Here is a 23,316-nt window from a genome sequence, read left to right as displayed (position 1 = left end):
ATTTCACAATTACCAAAGACACATAATGGAGAGATCAACAAATTAAAGGGGAGAAGAAAGAATATTTTTTTGGCTATTATTAGCTCAGTGTTTGGGACAGCCGCCCATCTATGATCGGGAAGACATCATCGGTTTTGCAGTTCTGTAAACATGATAAGTGGCTGGTCAAATCATTTCTGAAATAAGTTTCTGAAGCTAGACATGGAGCAGGTAATTACCACCATGTACCCATACTATGCCAATGTGTCACATACATACATACATAGATATACATTCATACAGAGAGGAGATAATATTTTAAATATGATTATTTTGAAATTACCTTCATGGATCTTAAACATTGCATACACAGTTGCATTTTTTGTAATGAGTTTTGGCTGAAGAAGTAAAGGCGCTGTCGGTCCTGGACAGTATGGAAAATGTGTTTCCAGTGGAACAAACTTTAATGGTGGTTTTTTGTCTTCCAAAGTCAAATTCTGAGGGAGTTCTTCTGGAATTATTTTTTTTATATGTAAATGTTCAACCATTTTCTTTATGTGCATACTGTTTGGTGGGTATTCACTGCCTTCCAACAATGAATCAACAGTATTTAGATAATCTTTATCATCTGAGGGATCATCATCACTGTCAATACCAGGAATATTGTTGTTGATATTTTCATGGTCTTTACCTTCCAGTAACTTTGGATGTTCCTGGAAAAGCCACCACATTGAAAGGTATCAGGGAGGAACCTTACGGCTGCCTTTACACTGACAGTGCCAATTTCCGGTTTTCGTATCAAATGGGACACAGGTTCTTTTGAAAATGCACCAGTAGTCTTGCTTGCCAGTGTACACAGAGAAATATACAAATCGAGCTGAAAACCCTTGATCTTTATAAAAAACTGGGTACACAACACAAACCCCTGCATCACTCGCAGCTGAAACTATTTCCTGGCATTCTTTTTCTCTTGTTGAGGAAATAAGGTTTTTGTTCTTCATTTCTTTTAATGAGTTTACCTGCAGTTCATTAGGGAACTGAAATGGGTCTGCTTTTTTTGCCATTTCCAAATGTTTGCACTCTAATGCTGGATGTCCACTGTGGCAAGCCATTGCCATAAATTCCCTACATTCAGAAATTTCACAAGCCAGAAGTTGTTTGAAAGTTGTTTTTTGTATGTGTATTGGTGCTCTTTGTCCACTTTTAGCACGAGGCAAAAAATATATTCCATTTTTGTAATCCACACAGTGAACAGGATCTGAGGTAATACCATTGGTTTGCTGCTGGTGTCGTCTCAGTGAAGACTGCATGGAAAATTGAGTATCACAATGCTCACACTGTATTGTTTTCGAAGATTGTTCCCGCCGATTTGTTTCAATAGGGGTATCTTCCTGTTTCCCTGATTCATGTGACGAGTGTAATGTGACGAGTGTATGTGATCCACTGGAATTAAAATAGAAATAATGGTTATTGGAAGCCTGTTATGGCTGATGAATTAGGCTAAGTTAATTCCACAAGATACTAAGGCATATTTATAAATGATGAAAAAACATAAACTTAAACATAACAGCATAATGGGTAAATGTACATATGGTAGCCGATTTAAGTACAAGGTTTGACATTCTTATATTGTACAAATGTTCATTAGGTCAAAAGTAACCATTTTTAGACAGTTTTAAGCATTACAGTAAAACAATGAAATGTAAGATGCTAATTTAAATTAAACCTTGCCTTGTTTGGAATGATTTTCTCTCAATGTGTAACCTGTAAAACAAAGTGTTACATATTTTTACATTCAGATAATATTAAGAAAACGTTTTGAAATCATTATTTCCTACAATTTTGTGACACTGAATGATATCTACACCTGGCATCCAAAAGCTACAGACTGAACATGTGTATTTTTAATAGACCTTGGATAGGCACTTTTTGATGTTATGGGATTGATGTGTGGTAGATGGGATGCGGATTGCCTGACAAGCTCTGTCTATGGGAATGTCTTACAACCCTGGTGGAAGACTTGGGATTGCCTTGTGTGGAGCTGCTTGTGCATAAAATACTGTAACACTGCCTTCCCTTCTCTCTGTTTGTTAAGAGAAGCAATGTGTGCTGGTTTGATATAGGGAACTTGGGAGACATAGTTTCCTGATTTTGGGTGGGTATGTAATGTCAGCTGTACTGTAGCTTCAGGAAACACACCTGACGTGTTGGTGCTCATAATTTGCTCTTTTTTCATGTTGCTGGTGTTGAGACAGCTTTTTCGGCAACCACACAGGGGCACCTGAGCGTACTGGAACTGCCGGCTCTGCAGTAACACCCCTCCTGCTTTGTCTTAATGGGATGAGTGGCAAAGGCCTGGCTGCTCAGGGGGTCGGGGGGGGAGCAGGTCAAAAAATGTTTGAAGACCACTGGCCTAGTGGCTTTACAATGTGAGGCAACATCTTTTATTGGCATGCTCGTCAGAGTCTCATATACAAAACAATCCAGTGTACTCGTGTATGGACATCACATATTTCGCAGCTATCTCTATAAAAGAATTAACACCAACACAGATGGGCGGGGCAGGGGGGTCTCGAACAATTTATTGTTTGCTCGGGGGGGCCTTGGCACAAAGAGTTTGAAGACCACTGGTCTAGAGTGACTTAACGGAATGGGGTTTCTGGGTTCTACAATAAGGAGGATTTGTGGAGTGGCAACAAACCATCACAAACTTAGGTATTATAAGATCTTCTTCAGTGGGAAGTGGAGAATACGGTCTCTCATCCGATGGAGTCACCACCTTCACAGTTCTTAAAGCCATCTGTGACAGGCTCCAAACTTAAATGTGATGGGTTTACATCTAGTTCATGCAAAGGTGGCTGCTAAACTTTGCAGAAGCAATATGATTTGAATAGCCAAATAAATGAAAAGCAATGACAAGAAAAAGGGTTGGGCAAGTGGATGATGAAATGTAATAGTTACATTTTAAGCAATATTTCATTGAGTCAATTGTAAAGTTTCTGATTGCTGGGGAGAAACAAAACCACTGACATACGATTTGCAATCCTTAATTATGATATGCATTTGTGTTGCATTTAAATATGTGGCGTGAACAAACAATGTATAGCATGTATCCGAAAACTACCATTCGGTCACAATTCGTCTGCTGCAAAGAACAATTTGAAGGTGCATTGCTATTCACCAGGAGTCATATAGTAATGTGGGTGTGTCACAAGTTATATCCACAAACCTCTGATTAAATAAAAATTAAGTCAATTCACAGGCACATTTCTGAGTAATGAAAACACAGTGGTGGTGATTTTAAATTAAATGGTAATTGTACTGGATGGGATGGCAAGATTAGCACTTAAACAGTGTTGGGTACCCTGCATGCAAACTTTTACTTTTTCAAGGCACAGTCCAAAGGTAATAATTAAAGCATGTGACCATGTAATGTGCTCAGTTTTGAAGGACATGTAAATGCTGCCTGCAATTACGCTTTGCAGGCACCATTTACAAGGTATTCTTATGGAACCTACCTGCTATGAGCAGGTGCTAAATGGAAAAGGATGCTATAGAAATCCATTGGTTAAGCACATGCATGAAATTGTATTATGCAGGAAAACAAAGTGTACTTTTGCGAAATGAGAGAAAGCACATAGGTGATATTAATTGTGTTCAATGCTTTTTGTCCATACTGGGGCCAGGCCAGTAAATTAAAGCATAAAAACATTAAGAATTGCTTTGATGCCCTGCTTTCATGCCCTGATTTAAAAAACGCTTATATAAAAATGGAAACCAGTATGTAATAAAATAATTTAAGAATTCTAATAGCCAATTAGTCCCTGAAAGTGGTGTAAAACATAACCCATTTAAGGAAAAAAGATTTTAAACAAAGAAATATTGATGAAGCACGATTGCATCTGTTAAAAGTTTGACTTGTATTAGCTAAGTGAACAGGTTTGGCATTGTTTGGGTGAATATGTTTTCACCTTTGCCAAACACAAACGGGTGCTAACATTTTACACATGCAAAGTGGGGAATGCTAATTTTTTCTGCATTCTTTTAGCCTCTATTTTGGAATTATAAAACATGATGGATAGCATTGCAGGAACATGGAAATTTGACCGAATTACCCCCATCCTATGCGAACTACATTGGCTTACACTACAAGCCAGCATACTGTTGAAGACTACGTATATCATGTACAAAGCAGTCATGAGTAGCACACCAGCATAACTCGAGGCTAAGCACCACATATCTGGTTGCACACCCTTCTCATGGAGAAAATCAACCAACCAGGTTGAATCACAACTTGTGCACAGATGACCAGCAAACAATCCTTCCCTTGTCATGCACCCACCGTCTGTAACTTGATCCAGGTGTCAGCTCTGAATGACTGCACAATTCTACAATTTTGCAAATCTATCAAAAAATGGCTCTTTCAACAACACCTGAACAAGGACTAATCCCAATGGATGCATATACCGTCGCACAGACCTCAGACTTAAGAGCTACTATTACAAAGTGGCAGCCCAAATGCCGGCTACCCACACTCTGTACAGCTCTGCCCTGCATTCAGGGTAGGTCAGCGCTTTAAAACAATAAAACAAAATAAAATAAATAGAACCTCTCGGTGAATCAGTAGCAAATTGAGCGAGGTGCATTTTGCTCCTTTCAAGAAAGGGACATATATTTGCGGATGCAAAAACTGCTTTCTCACTTGTCATCAATGACTTTGCCAAATGCAGATGCAGTATAATATGGAACTTATTGCAATTTGAGATAACATATTGATATTGTTAGCAGAAAAAACATGTAATAAAGTGAGTTTTACACTTGAACAATAACAGCTGATTACATTTGTTGAATCTATTTGATAGAATGTAATGTAATAAATGACGCAGTATTTTTTATTTAATCAATTCTGCTTAGTATATATTAAAAAAAACTTACCATGTTTTGTTCGCAAGTGGTTTCTAAAGTTGAATGAGCGGGTTATTAGGATAAAGCAAATAGGACAGTGCCAATGGTTTCGATTTTTTGTCTGTAGTTGTAATTGTGGACAATTGCAAGGAATTATGTATCCATCTGTAGAATTTAAAATAATACATGTGCATTACGAAAACAACATAAACACAGCGAGACATAGTTGATTAAAATGAAAAATTGCTTTTCAATGATGTGATTTGGAAAAAAAAGAGGAATAGGTATAATGGTTTCAGTACTTGTTGATACTCATTGGTGCCACAGTCCTTCTGTAACTCTCGAAAAAATGGAAGGGGGATTTAGTCTTTTAATACACAATACTGGATGTGGTTGTGTATGATCAATATAGCGCAGCTGTTAAAGCGCTAGCACCATGACACGAGACAGGATACACCTACACAAGCAGTGGACAAATATGAAGCGTAAAAGGGGCTAGCAGATTTAAAAGGACCAAGAGGCACTGAACTCTGACAAATGGGAAACAGCCACCATCTGGACAGCAGAGGAGGAAAAGGTGCAGCCAATTATTGAAATGGAGCGGTTGACTGGCTTACAGAGGGGTTGTGATACTTGTGCGACAAATGCATTTGACAAGCCCATGACAAAAAAGAAAGCATGTATGGCATGCAGCCAAAGGTGTCTACTCAATACAGGCACAACATGTGAGTACATACAGAAAGGAGTCATTCATCAATGACTATGGAAACAGGATCAATCAGGTAGGTATACACCAGATGTGTACCATTGTTAACTGTACACAGCATGTACATGTAAATACACACACACACACGACAAAAGCAAAGAGCACCTGCTGTGATGAATGTGGACTATTCGTCCATTCTTTGCAGAGGGGAGCTACCACCTTTAAAGCTAGTGATGTAAGCAGACTAAGCAAGACCCACTTTAGGAGGCAGGGAAATTGCGACCACACTGAGAGTGACTCCCCTTTTGGGGACAAGCACACACATTCATGTAAGCAATTCCATGCACAGAGTACAATGTGTTCCTACATGTGACTCGGGAAGACTGTTGTTACTTCTGTTTTGGACTCTACAAATAGTTACCTTTCTTCAATCGCTTTGGCTTCAGGTAATGCTGCACTAAACAGTTAAAGAGCAGCAACAATCCCCTTTTGATTGTCATGACATACTGTGAGAAACCCTGGGTATTCTCCCAGTTAGACCCCGGGAATCCCTTATTCAGGTGGCCAGGACACGGCCATCGCTGCTGGATAAGTTCCTGGGGGTCGACCAGTGGGGGAGGGTCATCTGGGTAGGGGATCCCAGGGTTATACTCTGGGAAATGCCCCAGGTGAGATGCGGTATTATACCGGAGAAAGGGACGAGGACCACAAGGTCCCCAAGGCTTTTATGGGCTGTAGTAAATTGACCTACCTTCCACCCGATAAAATTCCCTTTCGAGAATCCATCATCCCCTCCACCTCTGTTGAATATATTACAAACCCTGTTGTATTCAGAAACAATATTTCTAGGAATCCTTGCTTTCCTGTTCCCTATTCAAATGCTCCCCATCATTTTCCTTCACATTCCTCTAATTATTCTTTCCCGAAACCCCAGTATACTGCATTGACAAAACACTACGATTCCCACAATCCCCTTTGTTCATTTCCCCATCCCAGCCAATCCCGTCCTTCTGATTATTGTTTCTGGAAAATCCCAATCTCCTGGAACAGAGTACTATCATTCCCACAATTTCCTATGTGCTGTTCTATATCCGGGTCATTTTTGTCCAATTTGCAAACCTTCCCTATCATACATACCCCGTAGGACATTCAGGTACTATGCCACCCTCCTTTTCCACTCTGAACCTTTCATCCCAGTGTGACATACAACAGACTTGTAATGTTAAACCTGTGTACCTGGCAGGTCCCAACCAGAGGGTCAGGCAAAGTCAGGAGATTAACTTGAACCACACACACCTGATGGCCCTTCCTTTTACCAACAGGGATGAAAGGTGGAGCAGAAGAGTGCAGTACAAGCAAGGCGAGAAAGACAAGCCTAGCAGACATCACAACGAGACGGCTAACACGCGGATGTTCAAACCGAGGAGAAAGGTGGCTGAAAGCGAGAGGGTGGCGAGGCAGAAGATAAACTTGCACTTTTCGTTCCAGACCCACAGAACCTTCACTGACTTGTCCTGAAACAGATGTGAACGGTACACAGGGCAAGCTTATGCCGATAAGCAGGAGCAAGGGAAGCTCCCGCACCTGTGATACCGTCCTTGACTCAATGAAAGCCGAAACCAAGCGGTGCAACACAGCTGGTGAGTCGAGGGGAGAATCAATAAGCACCTGGCTGTGTTGAGTGAAAAGCGACAAGTGGCAAGTTTAAGCATATTACATTGAATTGTGATTGAACTGTAAAAGGTGGTTAAGGGGAGACCAGCTGAAGAGGGAAACCAGCACCATGTGGGTGCTAACTCGAGAAGTGCTGTTTACTGCCCGCTAGAATAGAGCTACAGAAACCAGAAGGCCACAAAAAGAAAGTGGTCATACGTGAGGGTTGAGCAAAAGCCCCGTATAATCGAAAGACTTTGATTCGTAAGTTGGCTAAAAGTAAGGGAAGTGAGTCCCGAATTGTGAATGAAGGAAAGGAACGTGAATCCTGCAAATATTTCAAACCAGTAGAAAGTTTCGAAAAGGCAATAATGAACACGGAGGGGGGATGCCGGAGGAGGGGGACAAAGTCTAAAAGTCCCGAAAAACAGAGTGTTAAAGTGAACCCAAAAAAAAGGAGGTCCACTGAACTGTTTGACAAAGATTAAGAAACTAAGAAGAGTCTGAGCCTGGACGAGAGAGATCCGGGGTGAAGCTAAAGTCAGCAATGGAAGTTGAGAGATGCCCGAGCCCGAACGAGGGAGATCCAAGGAGTGAAGCTATCATCCAAAGTTTAATGAGAAAAGAATAAGAGATACAAAGAAATACAATTGTGAATGGGTCAGCCCAGAAGAGGCAGACAAAGGGGTGAAGTTGCCACCCTATCTGAATCTCGGATTAAAATTGAGAAGGGCCAGCCCACAAGAGGGGGACCCAGGGGTGAGCCCATCACCCAGTGTATATTGAGAACACACTTTTATTTGTTAAACACATTTTTATTTGTTAAAGGAAGTTTTGTTTTTGTTGTTTGAATATGATACTTGGAAATCGACAGTCCTGAGAACAGCCATTGGAACTTTCATCTCATGACAGAGAATCCCGAGAATGTACTGTACTGCAAGCTGCCATCTTATTCCCTGTCTAAAACATGGGAAAGGGAGACCCAAGCCACCGCATACTGATGTATCATTTTGAGAACACTTGTTTCTTTTGATGAGAACTATCTCACACACCCTTTTGGTATTAGTTGTGAGGTTTGGCAATAGGTTTCTTAGTATAGGCCACTTTGATTTGACACAACACCACTAGGACTCCCTTATTTGTCATTTGATGGTCGACACGTGTCCCCATCTTAGATTTATGTTTAGATTAGGTGTTTTTCCAACCATCACACAACTTTAATTGTTCAATAAACACCCTTGAACTGTGATAACTTGTGTTCTGTCTTAATTGTTGTCACATGAGTTCTTCACAGTACATAACTCAAAAGAGAGAGAGAGAGAGAGAATCCTATGCAGAGGTAATCCTACGACGAGAGGATGTCATGGAGGGGCAGAGCCAAACTATACGCGGACCCGGCGTTAGCGCGGGACGTGAGATGATCACTAGCAAGATACTAGAAGACTGGCGTCCTGAATGGAAATTAGGCCAAAGTAGAGAGAGTGAGACGGAGTTGGTAAAGCAAAGGCCCGCTCGGTGCGGCATCCACACAGAAGTCGTGGTGGCCCTGGGGCCCGTTACAAAAACAGAGTCCAGACCGCAGCAGTGATTGGTTCCCCTATCGGCGCATGAAAGGCGCATCAGCTGACGAGCAGGGTTGAAAAAGGAGAGAAGATTCTCCCGAAGAGGTAATGCCGCTGAGAGGGCCAAACAGATGTATGCACATCTGTGAGAGCCTAAAAGGTTATGGAAGACATGAACAAATTGAACAGACAGACATCCACCAGAGACAACGATAAAGCAGGTGTTTTGGAGAAAAAAAAGGGCTTTGGGGAAAACCCGGAAAGCGAGACATTGTTTAGTACTATCAGGCATAGAGGTATGATTGTCCTAAAACACTCTCTTTGGGAGATGGGTGGCCCATTATGCATGTATGGTATGACTATTTTGGACAGTTGTATGACAAAGGTGCTGAGAAAGTTGCTGTCATACCAATATTGGGAGAATCTATTAAGGGTGCAGGATAGTGGTGGGATAGGGCATTAGATACACTACACACCTCTTACATACTAAGCATCCATTGCAGGAGTGGTCACTTGGCACCTGTGGCTTCCTCACAATACCCTCCTAGACTTACCATTGGACTTCATGACATAGAGAAGAGCATATTGTGATATAAAAATACACAAACAGCAATAATGAAGAAAACACCTTGATGTGTTATGCTATTTATAGAGTTTTGTTACTAATGGGATAACAATGGTAAGGGTTGCCTCAGGAATGGCGCACTGCGACCAATTGTGGAATCTACAGACCTTAGTCTCCAGGGGGGTGGAAAATGAGACGGATCACAGGAGGGATACAGATGGATCTGTTTTATTTAAAAAAATATTACAGAGAGTGAAGAATGTGTGATGTCAAAACAGACCCACAATAAATGTTATGAAAATGTAATCTGTTGCAATACTATACCTTCTAAACCATTGGTAAAGAGCACTGCTAATTTCCAATGTTGAGTAATAAGATGTTGCTCAGTACATTGTACTTTCTTCTTGCAAAATGTGCCGATGTCGCTTTTGCTGCAGATGAAGATGAAATCATGTTGGTCTGAAAATCCAAACTTCATGTTTCTTTTTTTATCTGTTGATCTGTGAATGACATGCAATATTTAAAATATAATTAAATAACAAAAAGAAAACACCATGAATACAAATCTAAATAAAATTAAACATATAATTTATGTGCATTGCCAATGCAGCATTTCCTTTTAACTTTGCAAAAGCACATCTATAGGGCCTAAAAGGAACATACTAGAACCCTTGCCTTATTAACTACAATCCGCCTTCTGAAGACTGATGGAGGCCTTGATGGTGTTTTAGGCCTTTGGCATGCAAAGAAAGACAAAAGTAGTAAATATAGCATGAGATATTTAGTGGCATCTATCCTTCTAGAAGAGCCGTTCTTTAATAATTTGTTTTGGACAAATAATTAAGCGTGGTGTCAAATTCAAAGCTTAGCCTTGAAAAACGATGTGACACTTCCTCTATAATCTTAACAACACATTTGGAATGAGTTATTTAAAGCTATCCATTCTTTCAGATGCACTACAGAAATAATCTAGTCACATATGTTCTGTATAACAAATAGATGATTTAGGAAAAACGGAGCAAGGCATGTGTAACATCCACAACACCTGCTTGGAGGGGATTAGCATTTTCTAAGAAAGAGGGAGAGTACCTTTTTCCTTTTGGTGGTGTTCCTTTGTTAAGTGCTAGCAATACTACTTTGTATCTGCACAGATCCCGGAAAAAGGTTTGAATCTTAAATACCAAATGGATTGTGCCATAAAACCCGTTTTTGTAGTTAAATAATTGTGGTACTATGTGCCCAAAAAAAGGGTACCGTATTGGTACTTGCCTACGTTCCTAGCCATTTAGCATTGTGGACAAATGCTAGTTAAAATTATGAGTAAATATTACTAAGAATACTTCAGCCAGTGCAAAATATATGTGTAGCCCTAGAAAACACTTTGTTAAAATGTGATCATGTTTCAAATCATACAGAATGCAACATGGGACATCTCGTACAGCGGTGTATTATATTTACAAACTAAAAGACTGTTTTCTTTTCATTGATTTTCACGCACATTATGGGATTTAATGTATAAATAGAGCAAATGAGTGATTGCTAAAAGTTTTTGAATTAAACGTAACCTCTGGCATTGCTCGAGGAAACACTCTAGGCAATCATTCTTCGGTTTGCCAAGCCTTTACAGAAGGGGAGAAAAACATGTACAAATAAAATATTTTTCCACAAAAAAGGGGAAGTCTATCCAGGACACATTTTTAAAATCCATTGACAACAAGCAACCACAGACATATTTCAGACTCATTCTGCGTCATCAGCAAGGTATTACATGGGTCTCTAGGCACAACATTTTCTGGACCCACATCTGGGCTGAAACATGTGTGGGATTGATTACATTTCTGTGCAGAGGGGTGGTCTGCAATTCAGGCTGCACCGCTTACATTAATGGTAGGACCAAAGCAAATGTAAATATAGCTGGTTCCTTTTTGCAACAGTGAACACATGCTTAATATATGGTGTGGAAAGTTGCACAGAGCAATGTCAGTGGTTAACATTATTTCATAATGTCCCACCCGTCACATGTTTTGGTTAAAGTATGTATGAATGTATCAACATTTGGGGAAACAATTGCAATCAATCATCAATCATTGCTTCACTGCACACTTAATTTTAGGGAACACGTATAAAGAAATATTCATTAAATAATAACATAAAGGTAACAGAGTAATTCGGCACTGGGTGGGAATTAATATATTTAGGAAGACTTCAAAAAACACTCACTCAATGGATTACTGTAGGTACTTGGAAAGAATTACTTGGTGTAGTCACCTGAAAAGTGCTAATGAGATCATTATACTGATTGATGATGTCTGTTCCTCTGTGCGATAGAAATCCTAACTGACCAAAAGTGCAAAAATATTTAAGAACTGTTAGGTAGTAGAAGTAGAAGCGGGACACAAAGGTGGCATGTTTGTTGGCCTAAACTCATATTTACCAAAAGAATTACAAAAAACCCTATCTGTCCCTAAAACTAAGAGGGGTTTCCCTGTATCAAATAACAATAAGGATGATGTTAGAATGTCAATCAAAAGCAAATAGTTAAATGTCCTGTGCCCAAAACCTATTTCCGACCTTTACACTCCAAATAAAACTGTAACATAAGTGATACACTGTTTTCTGAAGGATGGATCCACCCTCCACGAATTTCATACCCTGCACCTTTATTTGCTCTGCACCCACCCACCCCTACTGGGGCACATCCAGGGTATTCCCTTCCCTGCCCTCCACACCCACCCCCACAAGCCCTATCTGGCCCACATCTCCGGGGCAAACACCACTTGTCCCCTGCTTAATTTCATGCATACTCATGAACACAAAATCTGCTGGCAAAAAGAAACACATCATATACAACTTAATTCCCTCGGAAAGTCCAGACTTCACTTTCATCACAGAAACCTGGTTCTCTGATGTCTTCTCATCCATCGCACACGTGGCATTCCCCCAGGCTACACACAGCAGCCATAACAGAACTAGCAGAGCAGGCTGGATTGCATCCTCCACAAACCAAACCTCTTCATTTCACACTCCACAAAACAAGCCTGGAACACAGACTGCAAATCCTTCCTTGTGACATTTCTCATCAAACCATATCTTACACACAGTTTTTACTCATCTACAGACATCCAGCAAACACCTCCTACTCAAGGCAGGAAAAACAGATATCATAATTTGCGGGAAGATAGCTCTCTTCCCCCAAACCACCCCTTGGTCATTCCCCAAAACACTGCAGCTACGCTCCTACTGGACCTTGGCCAAAGAGAGCACATGACGCCCACCAACCGTGCCCTCCCTGGCTTTCTATAGGGTGACAAGCCACTTTAAAACAATGAGCATCACCCACCATGCCCTCCACAAGACAGGCCCAGAATACCTCCAAAAGAACCTCATCAATTACCAACCCAAAACAAACTTGCAATCAGGCAACAAGTCCATGATTCACATTGGGTTAGTGTTAGGAGAGGATCCAACCTATGTGGATCTCTCCATGTAAACATGCCGTATATAGTTCTTTTACATTGATTTCTATTGTAAGCCTCATCTTAGGGGCCTGTTTGTTCTTAGAATACTTGGTGCCTAACTACGGTCTCCATGTGTACTTGTTGTGATTCGGAATGTGGAATGGTGGGGGGTTGGAGGTTGAAGCTCTGCAGGGAGTTTGTGTCTGGCTTCCAGGCTGGATTTTGTCCTCTCCTCGAAGTTCCTTCTTGGTGTGGCGTACTTTATTGGTGGGGCCCTCCACAACAGTTATTCAACCACCTCTGAGGTAAGCCAGGGCAGCAATGAACCTGCAAATAAATTGTAACAGGCGACAGAGAAAATAAAGTCCAGCAGAAAACAGGACAGAATGCACGCAACATTTGCGAAACCAGGAAAACAGCCGAAACACAAGGGTAGGTATCACATTCCATGCTCATGGAAAATAACCGATGGCAACGCCACCAACTCACACACATCTGCCAACACACAACACTCTTAAGATACAACACACAGCATATCTGCCATAAAAATACAGCTTTCACTTACGACAAAAATTCAGTCTAGATGGACACATAATGAATCTGCCGCGCCTGCATACTATACCGATGATCGTACTGCACCCATCCACATGCCACCTTGATATTGGTAGGTAGTAGGGACTTGACTACCCCTATCCTACTTTGTATTGACCATAATACACAAAACCATTCTAAAATCATCAGAACAAATGTCTCATACCTTGGACTCTGCTCCATCAGGGACGTTCACCATTTGCGAAAAGGCAGGGCTATACAAATGACAAATTACATCACATTATATGACCTTTCGAGAGGCTCTGAAAACTTTCATGGGGCAAGCTTGAATGTGTTATATCTAAGCGCTGTTTAAACTAAATCTGAATATTTAGCAACATTTGTAAATGATGTTTTCATGATCATGCATATATTCAGAAATAAAAGTTATAAATATTATCAGTAGGATATGGTTGTTTTGTACTTATCATAGTTCGTACAGTCAAGTGTGAAATGCATGAATTAATGTACAACAACACACACTTTAATATTGATACCATACTGTTTTGGAAAAAATGTACACAATACAATTGACATTTAAAGCATTAAACAATAACAGATTTAGGATTGAACTGTTTTTTAAGTTTAGTACTATTCAAGAAAAGCACAAGATGCAAATACTTACATTAAATTGTTTCGATCCAGCAAACTTTCCAAATAGCACGTGCAGTTTGTTTAAAGATGTAACTCAAAATAGAAAAGGGACCATCACTGAACCATGTGACCGTTCACGTTAGAGGAAGAATTTGAAGGACTCATAATTGCATGTGCAGTTTACGAATCCAACTCAAACTAGAAAAGGGACCATCACTAAACCACATGAAAGTTCACATTAGAGTCTGAACGACTGATTTCCATGGGATGTGTTGGTGTGGTGCTTAAGGAGCTATCCGCGACATCAGGAAGGCTTGTGATTGAATCCCCTTAAGAGCTTTCCATTTTTATTTTTAAAATAGGATTATAATTAATTGGAGCTTCCCATTTTTATTTTGAAAACAGAGGATTATCATTTTGAAAACGAAGCGACATCGGGACATCTATTTGTTTTGCCGTGGAAGTGACACGTGGGAAATCTATTTGTTTTGCCTGGCATGTGACACCTGTTACTTAGTTTAAGTTAGAGGAAATAAACTCCTGCTACGAGCGTGATAGTCTAGTGGAGAAAGAGCTAGCCTCAACACCACTTGTGATCGAATTCTGCAAGGAGCTTCTCATTTTTCAAATTGGAGGTTCACGTTTTTATTTTTAAAAAAGAGGATTATAATTTGAAAAACAAACAAATATGAGGTACATCTGATATTTGTGGGGCCTGGCATGTAGCACCTGCCAGTAGCATGTGTCACTTGCCAGTGGCACGTGTCACTTGTAGTAGTGACATGCAGTGGCACGTGTCACTGGCACATGACACATGCCATATTCGGCTCCAACCCCTACTGTGTGTCCGACCACAGCGCTGCAGGCTGCACACAACACAATGTGCTCACGCCGCACATCTGCTAAAAGGAAGGCTCAATTCTTATTTAATAACTGTATACCTGGTTTGCAACGGTACAGAATCGGCAAACCGTTGCACATGAAGTAACAGTAATTAAATAAGAATGCCACTGCTCACAGTAATTTTACCGCTATACCGTTTCATGCCTACCCGAAGTTAGCAGCGCTTGCTCACCAGATATACTAGTTACACCACGATTCGGTTAAAGAAAATGGCAACCTTGCAGACAAAAGTATATACTACAGAGCCAATGAAATCACAGTGAGATCACTAGCATACTGTTACTTTACTTTAGTATTTCTAGTGTGCAAACCTATTACACGTAGGCTTAAGGGCGTGACAAATAACAAGAACAACACAGACAAGAATTCCTGTGCTACGCTGTTTTATGGGCACAGCAGACGGTTTTTAATTTTTTATTTTTTTTGGCAAAACAGTAATGTTTTCAATTTCTTTTTGATTGCATTCGTTGCTTGGGTTTCTCTGATCTCGCAAGTGTTGGGAAGGAGCTAGTGCTAGTCCCAAGCACTTTAGAATTAGTCAAGACTTATGTTAACAGGTTTCAAGAGTCCAGGGCGGGAGGAGGGTCACTAAATGAAGATAGTATTTCAATATAAGGCGCAAATAACTTTAATTGAATGATTATGTAATACATTTTAAATTGTAGTTTGAAATCTGAAAGCACAGTAAAGAGTTCTGTGCCGAAAGGAATGCAGCCTGTGTTCAAAATACACTACAGGCCGTAGTGTTCGCTGAGGCTGGCAGAGACCACAAGGTAACTGAGCAGCTCGGGGGGATAGCTCAGGGGCAATGTGCTCACCTGGGAAGCAAGACGGCATGGAGCAGCATAGGTTCGATCCCCGGGTCCGCGCTTAGAAACCTCTGGGTATTAAGCACGTTATAAATAACCTATCATATCATATACAAATAACCTATAATATCTGTGTCCTGTCCATCAAAAGCCTATGCTGACTAAGAATAGGGGGGTGCACATGCTCATGCACACAATGCAACATTAAGTGAAAATGAGGATTTAAGCGGAATTACTGGACCAGATAAAATATAAGAATATTGAGTGAAGTGGTGAGAGTATGGCGGGAAGCTGTGTTTATATATAACGGTTTATAATATAGAAAATGATGCTAAACAAGAGCTACAATGTATTCGTGTAGAGGCAGAAGTATGTTAAGCAGGTTGTAACCTGCCCATGCAAGAAGAGTGACTGCAGAATCCCTTGTAAGGAAGAAGGGGACAGTTTTGGATGAGCTATGCTGGTATCCAGTGACCAAGTCAAATAGTATATAAGGCTCCTGCTTGGCATTAGTCTGCAGGAGCCGGCCATGGAAGATAGAATGCTGGTCGGGAGGGCAGAGTCCTCTGCCACCCCCCTCCACATCTTTGCACAGATTACATTTTGTTGTCCTTGCAAGATAGACCCTTGGCCTTAATTCCCTAGAGGGTGCATTCATTCTGGTGTGAGCATGGTTAGGGGTACCCCAATATATTTAAGGGGGTACCCCAGTAAATTGGGCTGACTTTCACAAGGGAGTTTATTCCAGGTCAGAGAGGCGGCAATACTGCTTAAGGGTTTCGTTTTTTTTGCGTGTCATGAGCTGTGCCGAGTTGCTGGATCTGAGCTATCTCTGTTTTTTCTTTTCCACGATACAGTCTTGCAGGTAGCCAGGCATTTTGCCCAAAGTACATTTGTGAGTAATCACCATCAACCAGAAGGTAATTCCTGCCTCAATAGGTAGCCAATGTAGGTTACGTCTGGCCTCTAATACGTGATCCCTTAATTTCAGTTTTTTGATCACTCTTACTGCGCTATTTTGGATGACCTGAAACCGTTGGATTTCATATTGTGCAATACCACTTAACAGGCTACAACAGTAGTCGATTTTTGATCCTATGATGGCTCTAGCGATCGTCTCTGCATTATCTTGGGTAATGAATGGTCGTAAGTGTGTAAGCAGTTTTATATAATATGATGAAGCCGACACCAAGCTGCTGACTTCCGCTTTTAAATTTAGATTTTTGTCCAGAGTTATTCCTAATGTTTTTACAAAATGTCGAGTTTGTGGTTTGCTGTTTGATGTTGGTCTGCTCGAACCAGTTTCTGGTTCGAGCTGACCAACATCAGTTCTGTTTTTCCATTGTTTAATGCAGATGGTTTTGAATCATCCAATTCTGTATGACGTCATAGATGCCGCTGATAACTGTTTCTTGTCTCTATGTGATCCTGTTACAGAGATGACACATTGTGTGTCATCGGCGTAATTCGTAAATACAATATTATTCTCTTCCAAAAGGTCGAAGGGAACCATGAATATATTATATAGAATAGGCGAGACACATCCCCCTGTGGTACATCAAAAGCTAAGGTAACTGGTTTAGCTTCTGCTTCCCCACTAGCCACTCTACATTGTCTCCCGCTCAGGAATGATATCATCCACTGAGTAGCCTGGTCAGAGAAACCAGCAACATCTTTCAACCTGGTGCCAGTATATCATGGTCTACCAGGTCAAACACTGCGGAAAGATCTAGAATCATGAGCAGTGTTAGGAAAGATTTCATAATTGTATGTAATTTTCCCTCCACGTGTCAACCCCCAAACGTTTGCTGCTGTTTAGACACCATACCATTGACTGACTTTGCCAGAGAAGCACAGCCTTCAGCTGCACTCCTCTGGGCTTTCGCTAACTTTTTATGGGGAAACTGACATCCCCTTAAGACAGTCAGTACTGGGAGACTTTGTTTCCCTTAGTCCTTTCCTCATGTTGCAACTGTGTGCAACATGTAACAAGTTTGCAATGCATTTTACCATACAGCACCCTTGGGTCTGTAGTAATTTCCAAAGGCCCTAGAAACTCTCGCTGGACTTTTTATGACATGTGCAGATGTGTCATGGATAGGACTGTTGGCAGCTATCTTTTCGCATTCTTTTTAACCCTTTCCTGCCATGTTAACCACGTTAGGCACGAATAGGTGGCCTGGCTCCAAAATGGCCTTGCCACGAGGTTCTTTGTCCTGTCCTTTGGCCATCTTGCCCCTTCACCTCCCCAGGTTGAATCGACCCAGGTCAGTCCTTATTTGGACATGCACTTTCCCGCGAATCCCAATGCTTTCGCGGGTTTCTGCATGCCTTGTGTGTGTGCCTCCAGGATGTGGGCTGGAATGGCTGGTTCCAATACACATCCTGGGTGCCAGAGAGTCTGGAGTGGCATGAATGCCTGGGACCACCGTGGTTCGTGATTGGTCCACGTATGGAGTGTATGTTTGTGAGCAGATCGCCCATTGGTTCCTCTCCGTTTTGGCGCAAAGGGAACTTTGGATAAGAGGAGGCCGAAAACACCAGTACCATGTTGATCTCCTGAGTCCTCACTGAACAAAGGATAGGATCCAAGTACCCTGCAACACGAAGCCGAGTCGAGGAACCGCTGGTGACCCGCTGGAAGGTTTGGCACCCTGAGCCCACTGTCGTCCTGTGGGACCCCTCTGCAGCTGGTCATCCTAGAAGGTCTGCGAAGAAGCTTCGACCCATTGGAATAGTGGGACCAACTATTCTTGGCACCTTCATCAAAACCTGCAAGTAAGCTTTCTCTGAAGTGTCCCTGAGCCAACCAGTGGACTGACCAGCTTACCCAGTTGCTTTGCTCTGTCACTGCCGCCGTTTCGAGAAGGCCCTTGAAACTTGGTATACTGCTAGCTCTGTGTCCACGGCACCCCCACACCGAATTCCGTACACTTGGCGTTTCCAGGTCTGAAGTGAGACTAGTGCACCAGGACCAGAGTGAACGCGGTTACCGTGTTGCCCTGCCGTGACAACGTCCTTTGCAAGTCCGCTGCATTTGTGACCCTCTTGCCCCCGACGCCTGCTGCAGTGAAACTGGGTCGATTCATCCACCCTGAGCGGAGAAATCGCCACTGTCCCGTTTGGGAATCATCGCTGTGTCTCAGGTACTAAAAGGTACCGAGATGTCCTTTTTGCCACATTCGAACCTACAAACGAAGTGGACTGACCTGCCGAAGTTTGGGTCTGCTTGCGTCGGGGACCAGTGAGTACTCAATACCCCAACCAGTCGTCCCTAGTGCAAGGGCCCATTTTTACACACAAGTGGCCCCTGGGGGCCCCTCACCCTTCCACTGCTATTGCGAAATAGCAACTCCATTCCGAACTCTTGAACTGCCTCTGCCTTCAAGTGGAGGTCCTCCTTGAATAGTGGGAACTTGTTATGCATCGCCTCATCCACCTTACCGAGCTGCTAGAGACCCCTGAAGAGACCCTATTCTGCCATTGGCACAACCGCATGCACTTTCATTGCATGTACTATTGAGCACAAAGCTCCTCTCTTCTTAGGGCTTGGACTGCCTCTTAGTTAGGTGTATTCTCGATGTTGAACTGGGTCCAAAGATTATCTGCACTGCCTGTTTGCTTCCCAACTAGTTTGTCGACATATTTCATGCATCTAACCCTTTGGACCCCAATGGTCTTGTATATATATTGTATTGATTGTGATGTGTTGGTTTACTTAGTGTTACTGTGATTCTGTTGCTATGGTCTATGTTACAAAGGCCTTGTAATAAATGTGTCTATATTTTTTATATAACACCTGTCTGGAGTAATTTGTAAGTGTCCTTGCTTTGTGTGCTCATTGAGGTCTTTCAGTCACCCTCACCTGAGCCTGCCAAAGCTAGCTTGATTGGTCTGGCTTGTCCAAAGGTTACCCTGTTCCAAGAAACTAGGCTGGCCTTCTGAACTTCTGAACTTCTGGCCACCAGGTCAGAGTTTAGAAATCCATCTTAACAAGCAGTGATATAAGTGTGCTGTCCATTCTTTCTAGCAGATTGGACTTTATGTCCAGGAGGGCCGTTTCGGTACCATGACCCTGCCTGAACCGTGATTGAAATTTGTTCAGAATACGGCGATTATTAATATGATGTGAAATCTGGTCATAGGCCACCCTATCCAGGATTTTGAGGAGGAAGGGTGTGTTTGTAATTGGTCTGTAGTTGGTTGGGGTTGCGGGGCAAAGATTCCGCTTTTTTTTAGCAATGGTGTGACCCATGCATGTTTGAGACCGGATGAGGCATTACACATTTTATGAGTGCAGATATTAGGATGTCAGGACATTCTTTAATAATCATAGCCATGCAAGGGCCTCCGTTGCAACTGGTGGGTTTCAGTTCTCTAATCACATTGCCTAGCTCTTCCTAAGATATAGGAGAGAATGAAATTGCCCTTCTGGTTGTGATGTAGTGGGAGGCTGGATCTGTTCCAAGTTTATCTGGATATTCAGGGATTCTTTTTTCGCCTCTATATCTTTTTTGATATTAACAAGTTTATTGGACATTGCTTCTTGGATGGTGGTGCACCAATCCTCATTTTTTCTCAATTATTCTTTATGGGGGATTCTTGTTCTCTTAGAATTTTAAAGATTTCTTTAGTATCTGACGTGAACTTTGTAATTCTGTTGTTAATTGTTTCTTTTTTTGCTTCTATAATAGCTGTCTTGAGAGTCTTGACTGAATTTCTATAACGTATGAGGTCCAATGGCTTTTGGCTTTTTCTCCAGGAATAGAAAGCCTATATTTTCTCTGTTTTAAGTTTTTTAATTTCTGCAGAGAACCACTTGTTGTCTTTATGTCCTTCGTGGCAGAACGTCCTCTTAACCGTGGCTAGTGACTCTGATATGTTGTGAAAAGTGTTAATAAATGATTGGGTCATCCCATTTAATGTCTCTATATTCAAGATCTCAGATGACAAGGTTGTTACCCACAGTTTGAGTACTTACCGTGTTAAATTCTTGTAATTTCTAGACAGCTTAGATACCCTGGCCTTCATGATTCTCTTAGAGAACAATTTGTTAGTTATATGAAAATAGATACAAGAATGATCTGACCAGGGGCATGACATGTGTGTTACCTTACCAAGGATGAGCCCATGACATTGTGTGTTGCCAGCCAATCCAGGATGTGACCTTTTGTGTGGGTAGGCGTGTTAACCAAGTTGTCAAAACCAAGAGAGTGTAATGCCTCCTCTAATAGCCCTGCATTGGCATCAACCTTATTCCCAAACCACAGATTGAAGTCCCCCATTATTATTATTTTTATGTTGGGCTTGAGCATCGGTAAGACCCAATTACAGAATTAATCGGGAAAATCTGGATCGCTCTTGGGAGCTCTGTAGATAAGCAGTAAGTTAAGGGTAGTTTCGGGACTGATCCCTATTTTAACTATCAGGAGTTCCGATCCTGGTGTGTCTTCTATTTTGGTTTCCCATATATTAAGTTCTGATCTAAATATAAGGGCGACTCCACTGCCTCGACCCTCTTTCCTATCCTTCCTTAGGATTCTATATCCCGTAGGAATTGCTAACTCTAGTGAAGGTCCAGCTGCCTCATTGCTCCAAGTTTCAGGTACAGCACAAATATCAATGTGACTTTCCTCAATATGTGTGGCTACCTCGATTGCATGCTTAATTAAAAGACCCAGTGTTCAGTAACATAATTTTTAGAGTATTGGTCAGAGCGTTGCCCAGTGGCTTACTATTCTTCACCTTAGTGCTCCTTATTTGTATCTTCTTAGTGGGCCTATTATATTTAATTAGCAGTAAGCTTGGCATTGTCCGTTGCAGGTTTGTGGGAGAAGATTCTCCTGTTGTTGTAGTCATGCTGATTACATCCAGTATTTCTATATTCTCGGTTGTCGGGATTCCCCTCCCGTGGGCCTTAAAAGCAACCTCATGGGTGGGGGTGGTTCCGGCGATTACCGATCATTGCACACTAGACCAACCCAAACACATCAGTACATGGATCTTTTCAGAACAAAACGTAACTATACAGTAACTTGGTTATTTTTAATATAAAATACATTTAAATATGTAACATAAGTTAAAAGGTGTAGTAAATATTTTTTAAAGCATCAATCAAGCCAAATAACTTTTAAATACCATTAACAAATGGCGGCCGCCACTTTGGAAGTATAAATGGCTGACAAATTCACCACACAGTAGAAATTTAGCCAGAGTCCAAAAGAGGTGTGGTTGGAGTGAAAATGGGAGGGAATGGGAGGAAAAACCTATAGATTTCACTTAGCAATGGCCGTTAAATGGGTGGGACACATAGCCAAACTACATAAATCTATCATCCTCATATGTCAACCTGCATTGAAAAGCATTACAACCCTACAAGCAAAGCCCCTATTTCAAGCTCTGCTGTTATAGCTCTTATTTTAATGACAATATTTTCGGCTTTATAGGTAGCCAGCGCTACCTAATAGCCAAAACTAAAAGGGTCAAGGGGTAATTTTGACACTGTTAAATATAGATTTTCAATACTATCTTAATAGAAAGTCATGATTCTATTGAATACACAAAGGCAGAGGATTATGCTAATTTCAACTCTTTACTTCTCAAGCAGCCTATAAAAAACACATTACAACCATGAACAGTAACAAGAACTACAATTTCCAAGAATCAAACAAATGTTGTAGTTTGTTGTTAATTGGTTACTGATTCCACCGACTTTATATATCCAATCACAGTCCATAGTCCGTTATAACATCCCTTGAATTCCTTCTTTCATCCTCTTCCTTTAGCTGATCCATAACTGAAACTTGTGTCCCAACCGGTTAACGCTTGAACTTCAACAAAAATATCTCCTAGTTTTCATGATCCTGACGCTTTGGGTTCTGCACCTGTCAAGACATAAACAGTATCATTGAAATCCCCCATTGACTAGTTGGGGAATCCCATACATACATATCAAACATGCAATCAATGCTTCAATATAATCTGTCTTCTGCATTCAAACCATGACGGTCTAGCTTTGCGGTTTTTAGGGTGGGATAATCCTAAACCTCTGCGCCTTTAATAGAATCATTACTTTCTTTTACGATAGTATTGAAAATCTGTATTCTATGTCAAAACCCAGAGGCTCTGATTATGCTCTGATTATGCTAGTTTAAAGCTTGCTCACCATCAACGTAGACACCTGGTCGATCGGTCGAAAATAAACATTCTTAAAAGTCGACTTGTTCGACCAATCAGCTGTCTTCAAAATGTCCTCCAGGCGTTCCCCCTTCTTGAATGCTGTGGATGCCATGGCACCCCTAATTGAGTGTGCTCCATATTGTTTTACATCGATGCCAGACTCACTCACGCACCATTTTACCCATCTTGCCAAGGTAGCTGTAGACACCACTGTAAAAGGTTTCCTCACAGCTATTATTAACTGAGATTCCCCTGCAGGTATGAATTGTGCTGACATATTTTCATCTGACCGGATATAGTTTAGGTTGATCTGGAAATGCTGCATAATCAACTGTCTTGATCCCTTACTCAGTCCTTCTTGTTATATAAAAGGTTATGCCTGCTGGCGAAAAGGACTTTCTGTCCACTTCTG

The 23,316-nt window shown here is 41.4% G+C and overlaps 1 protein-coding gene and 1 long non-coding RNA gene across 3 annotated transcripts in view; both read right to left on the bottom strand.

Moving 5' to 3' along the window:
* Nucleotides 1-1,710: 1,710 nt before the first annotated feature.
* On the bottom strand, nucleotides 1,711-9,886 carry LOC138522033 (uncharacterized). The gene is made up of 3 exons (XR_011283221.1): nucleotides 9,695-9,886; nucleotides 4,915-5,049; nucleotides 1,711-1,743 (listed from the first exon to the last, which is right to left on the bottom strand). It is a non-coding gene; the product is annotated as an uncharacterized lncRNA (long non-coding RNA).
* A 3,205-nt stretch (nucleotides 9,887-13,091) lies between these two features.
* Nucleotides 13,092-23,316, bottom strand: part of BTBD8 (BTB domain containing 8) — a 2,362,893-nt gene continuing 2,352,668 nt past the window's right edge. Inside the window, exons 18-19 of one of the 2 annotated variants that reach the window (XM_069641787.1) lie at nucleotides 13,586-13,634; nucleotides 13,092-13,155 (exon numbers count right to left, since the gene is read on the bottom strand). In XM_069641787.1, coding sequence (XP_069497888.1) covers nucleotides 13,612-13,634 — 23 coding nt within the window. In that variant the 3' untranslated portion in view covers nucleotides 13,092-13,155; nucleotides 13,586-13,611. Of the gene's footprint in view, nucleotides 13,156-13,585; nucleotides 13,635-22,287; nucleotides 22,610-23,316 lie in introns of those variants that run through there. The other variant, XM_069641786.1, reaches the window with a different exon arrangement.

The sequence above is a fragment of the Ambystoma mexicanum genome, chromosome 1q (assembly GCF_040938575.1).
Source record: "Ambystoma mexicanum isolate Mex_15411 chromosome 1q, UKY_AmexF1_1, whole genome shotgun sequence".
Taxonomy (NCBI): domain Eukaryota; kingdom Metazoa; phylum Chordata; class Amphibia; order Caudata; family Ambystomatidae; genus Ambystoma; species Ambystoma mexicanum.
Note: the sequence above shows the minus strand (reverse complement) of the source record. Positions and strands in the feature narration are given on the sequence as shown.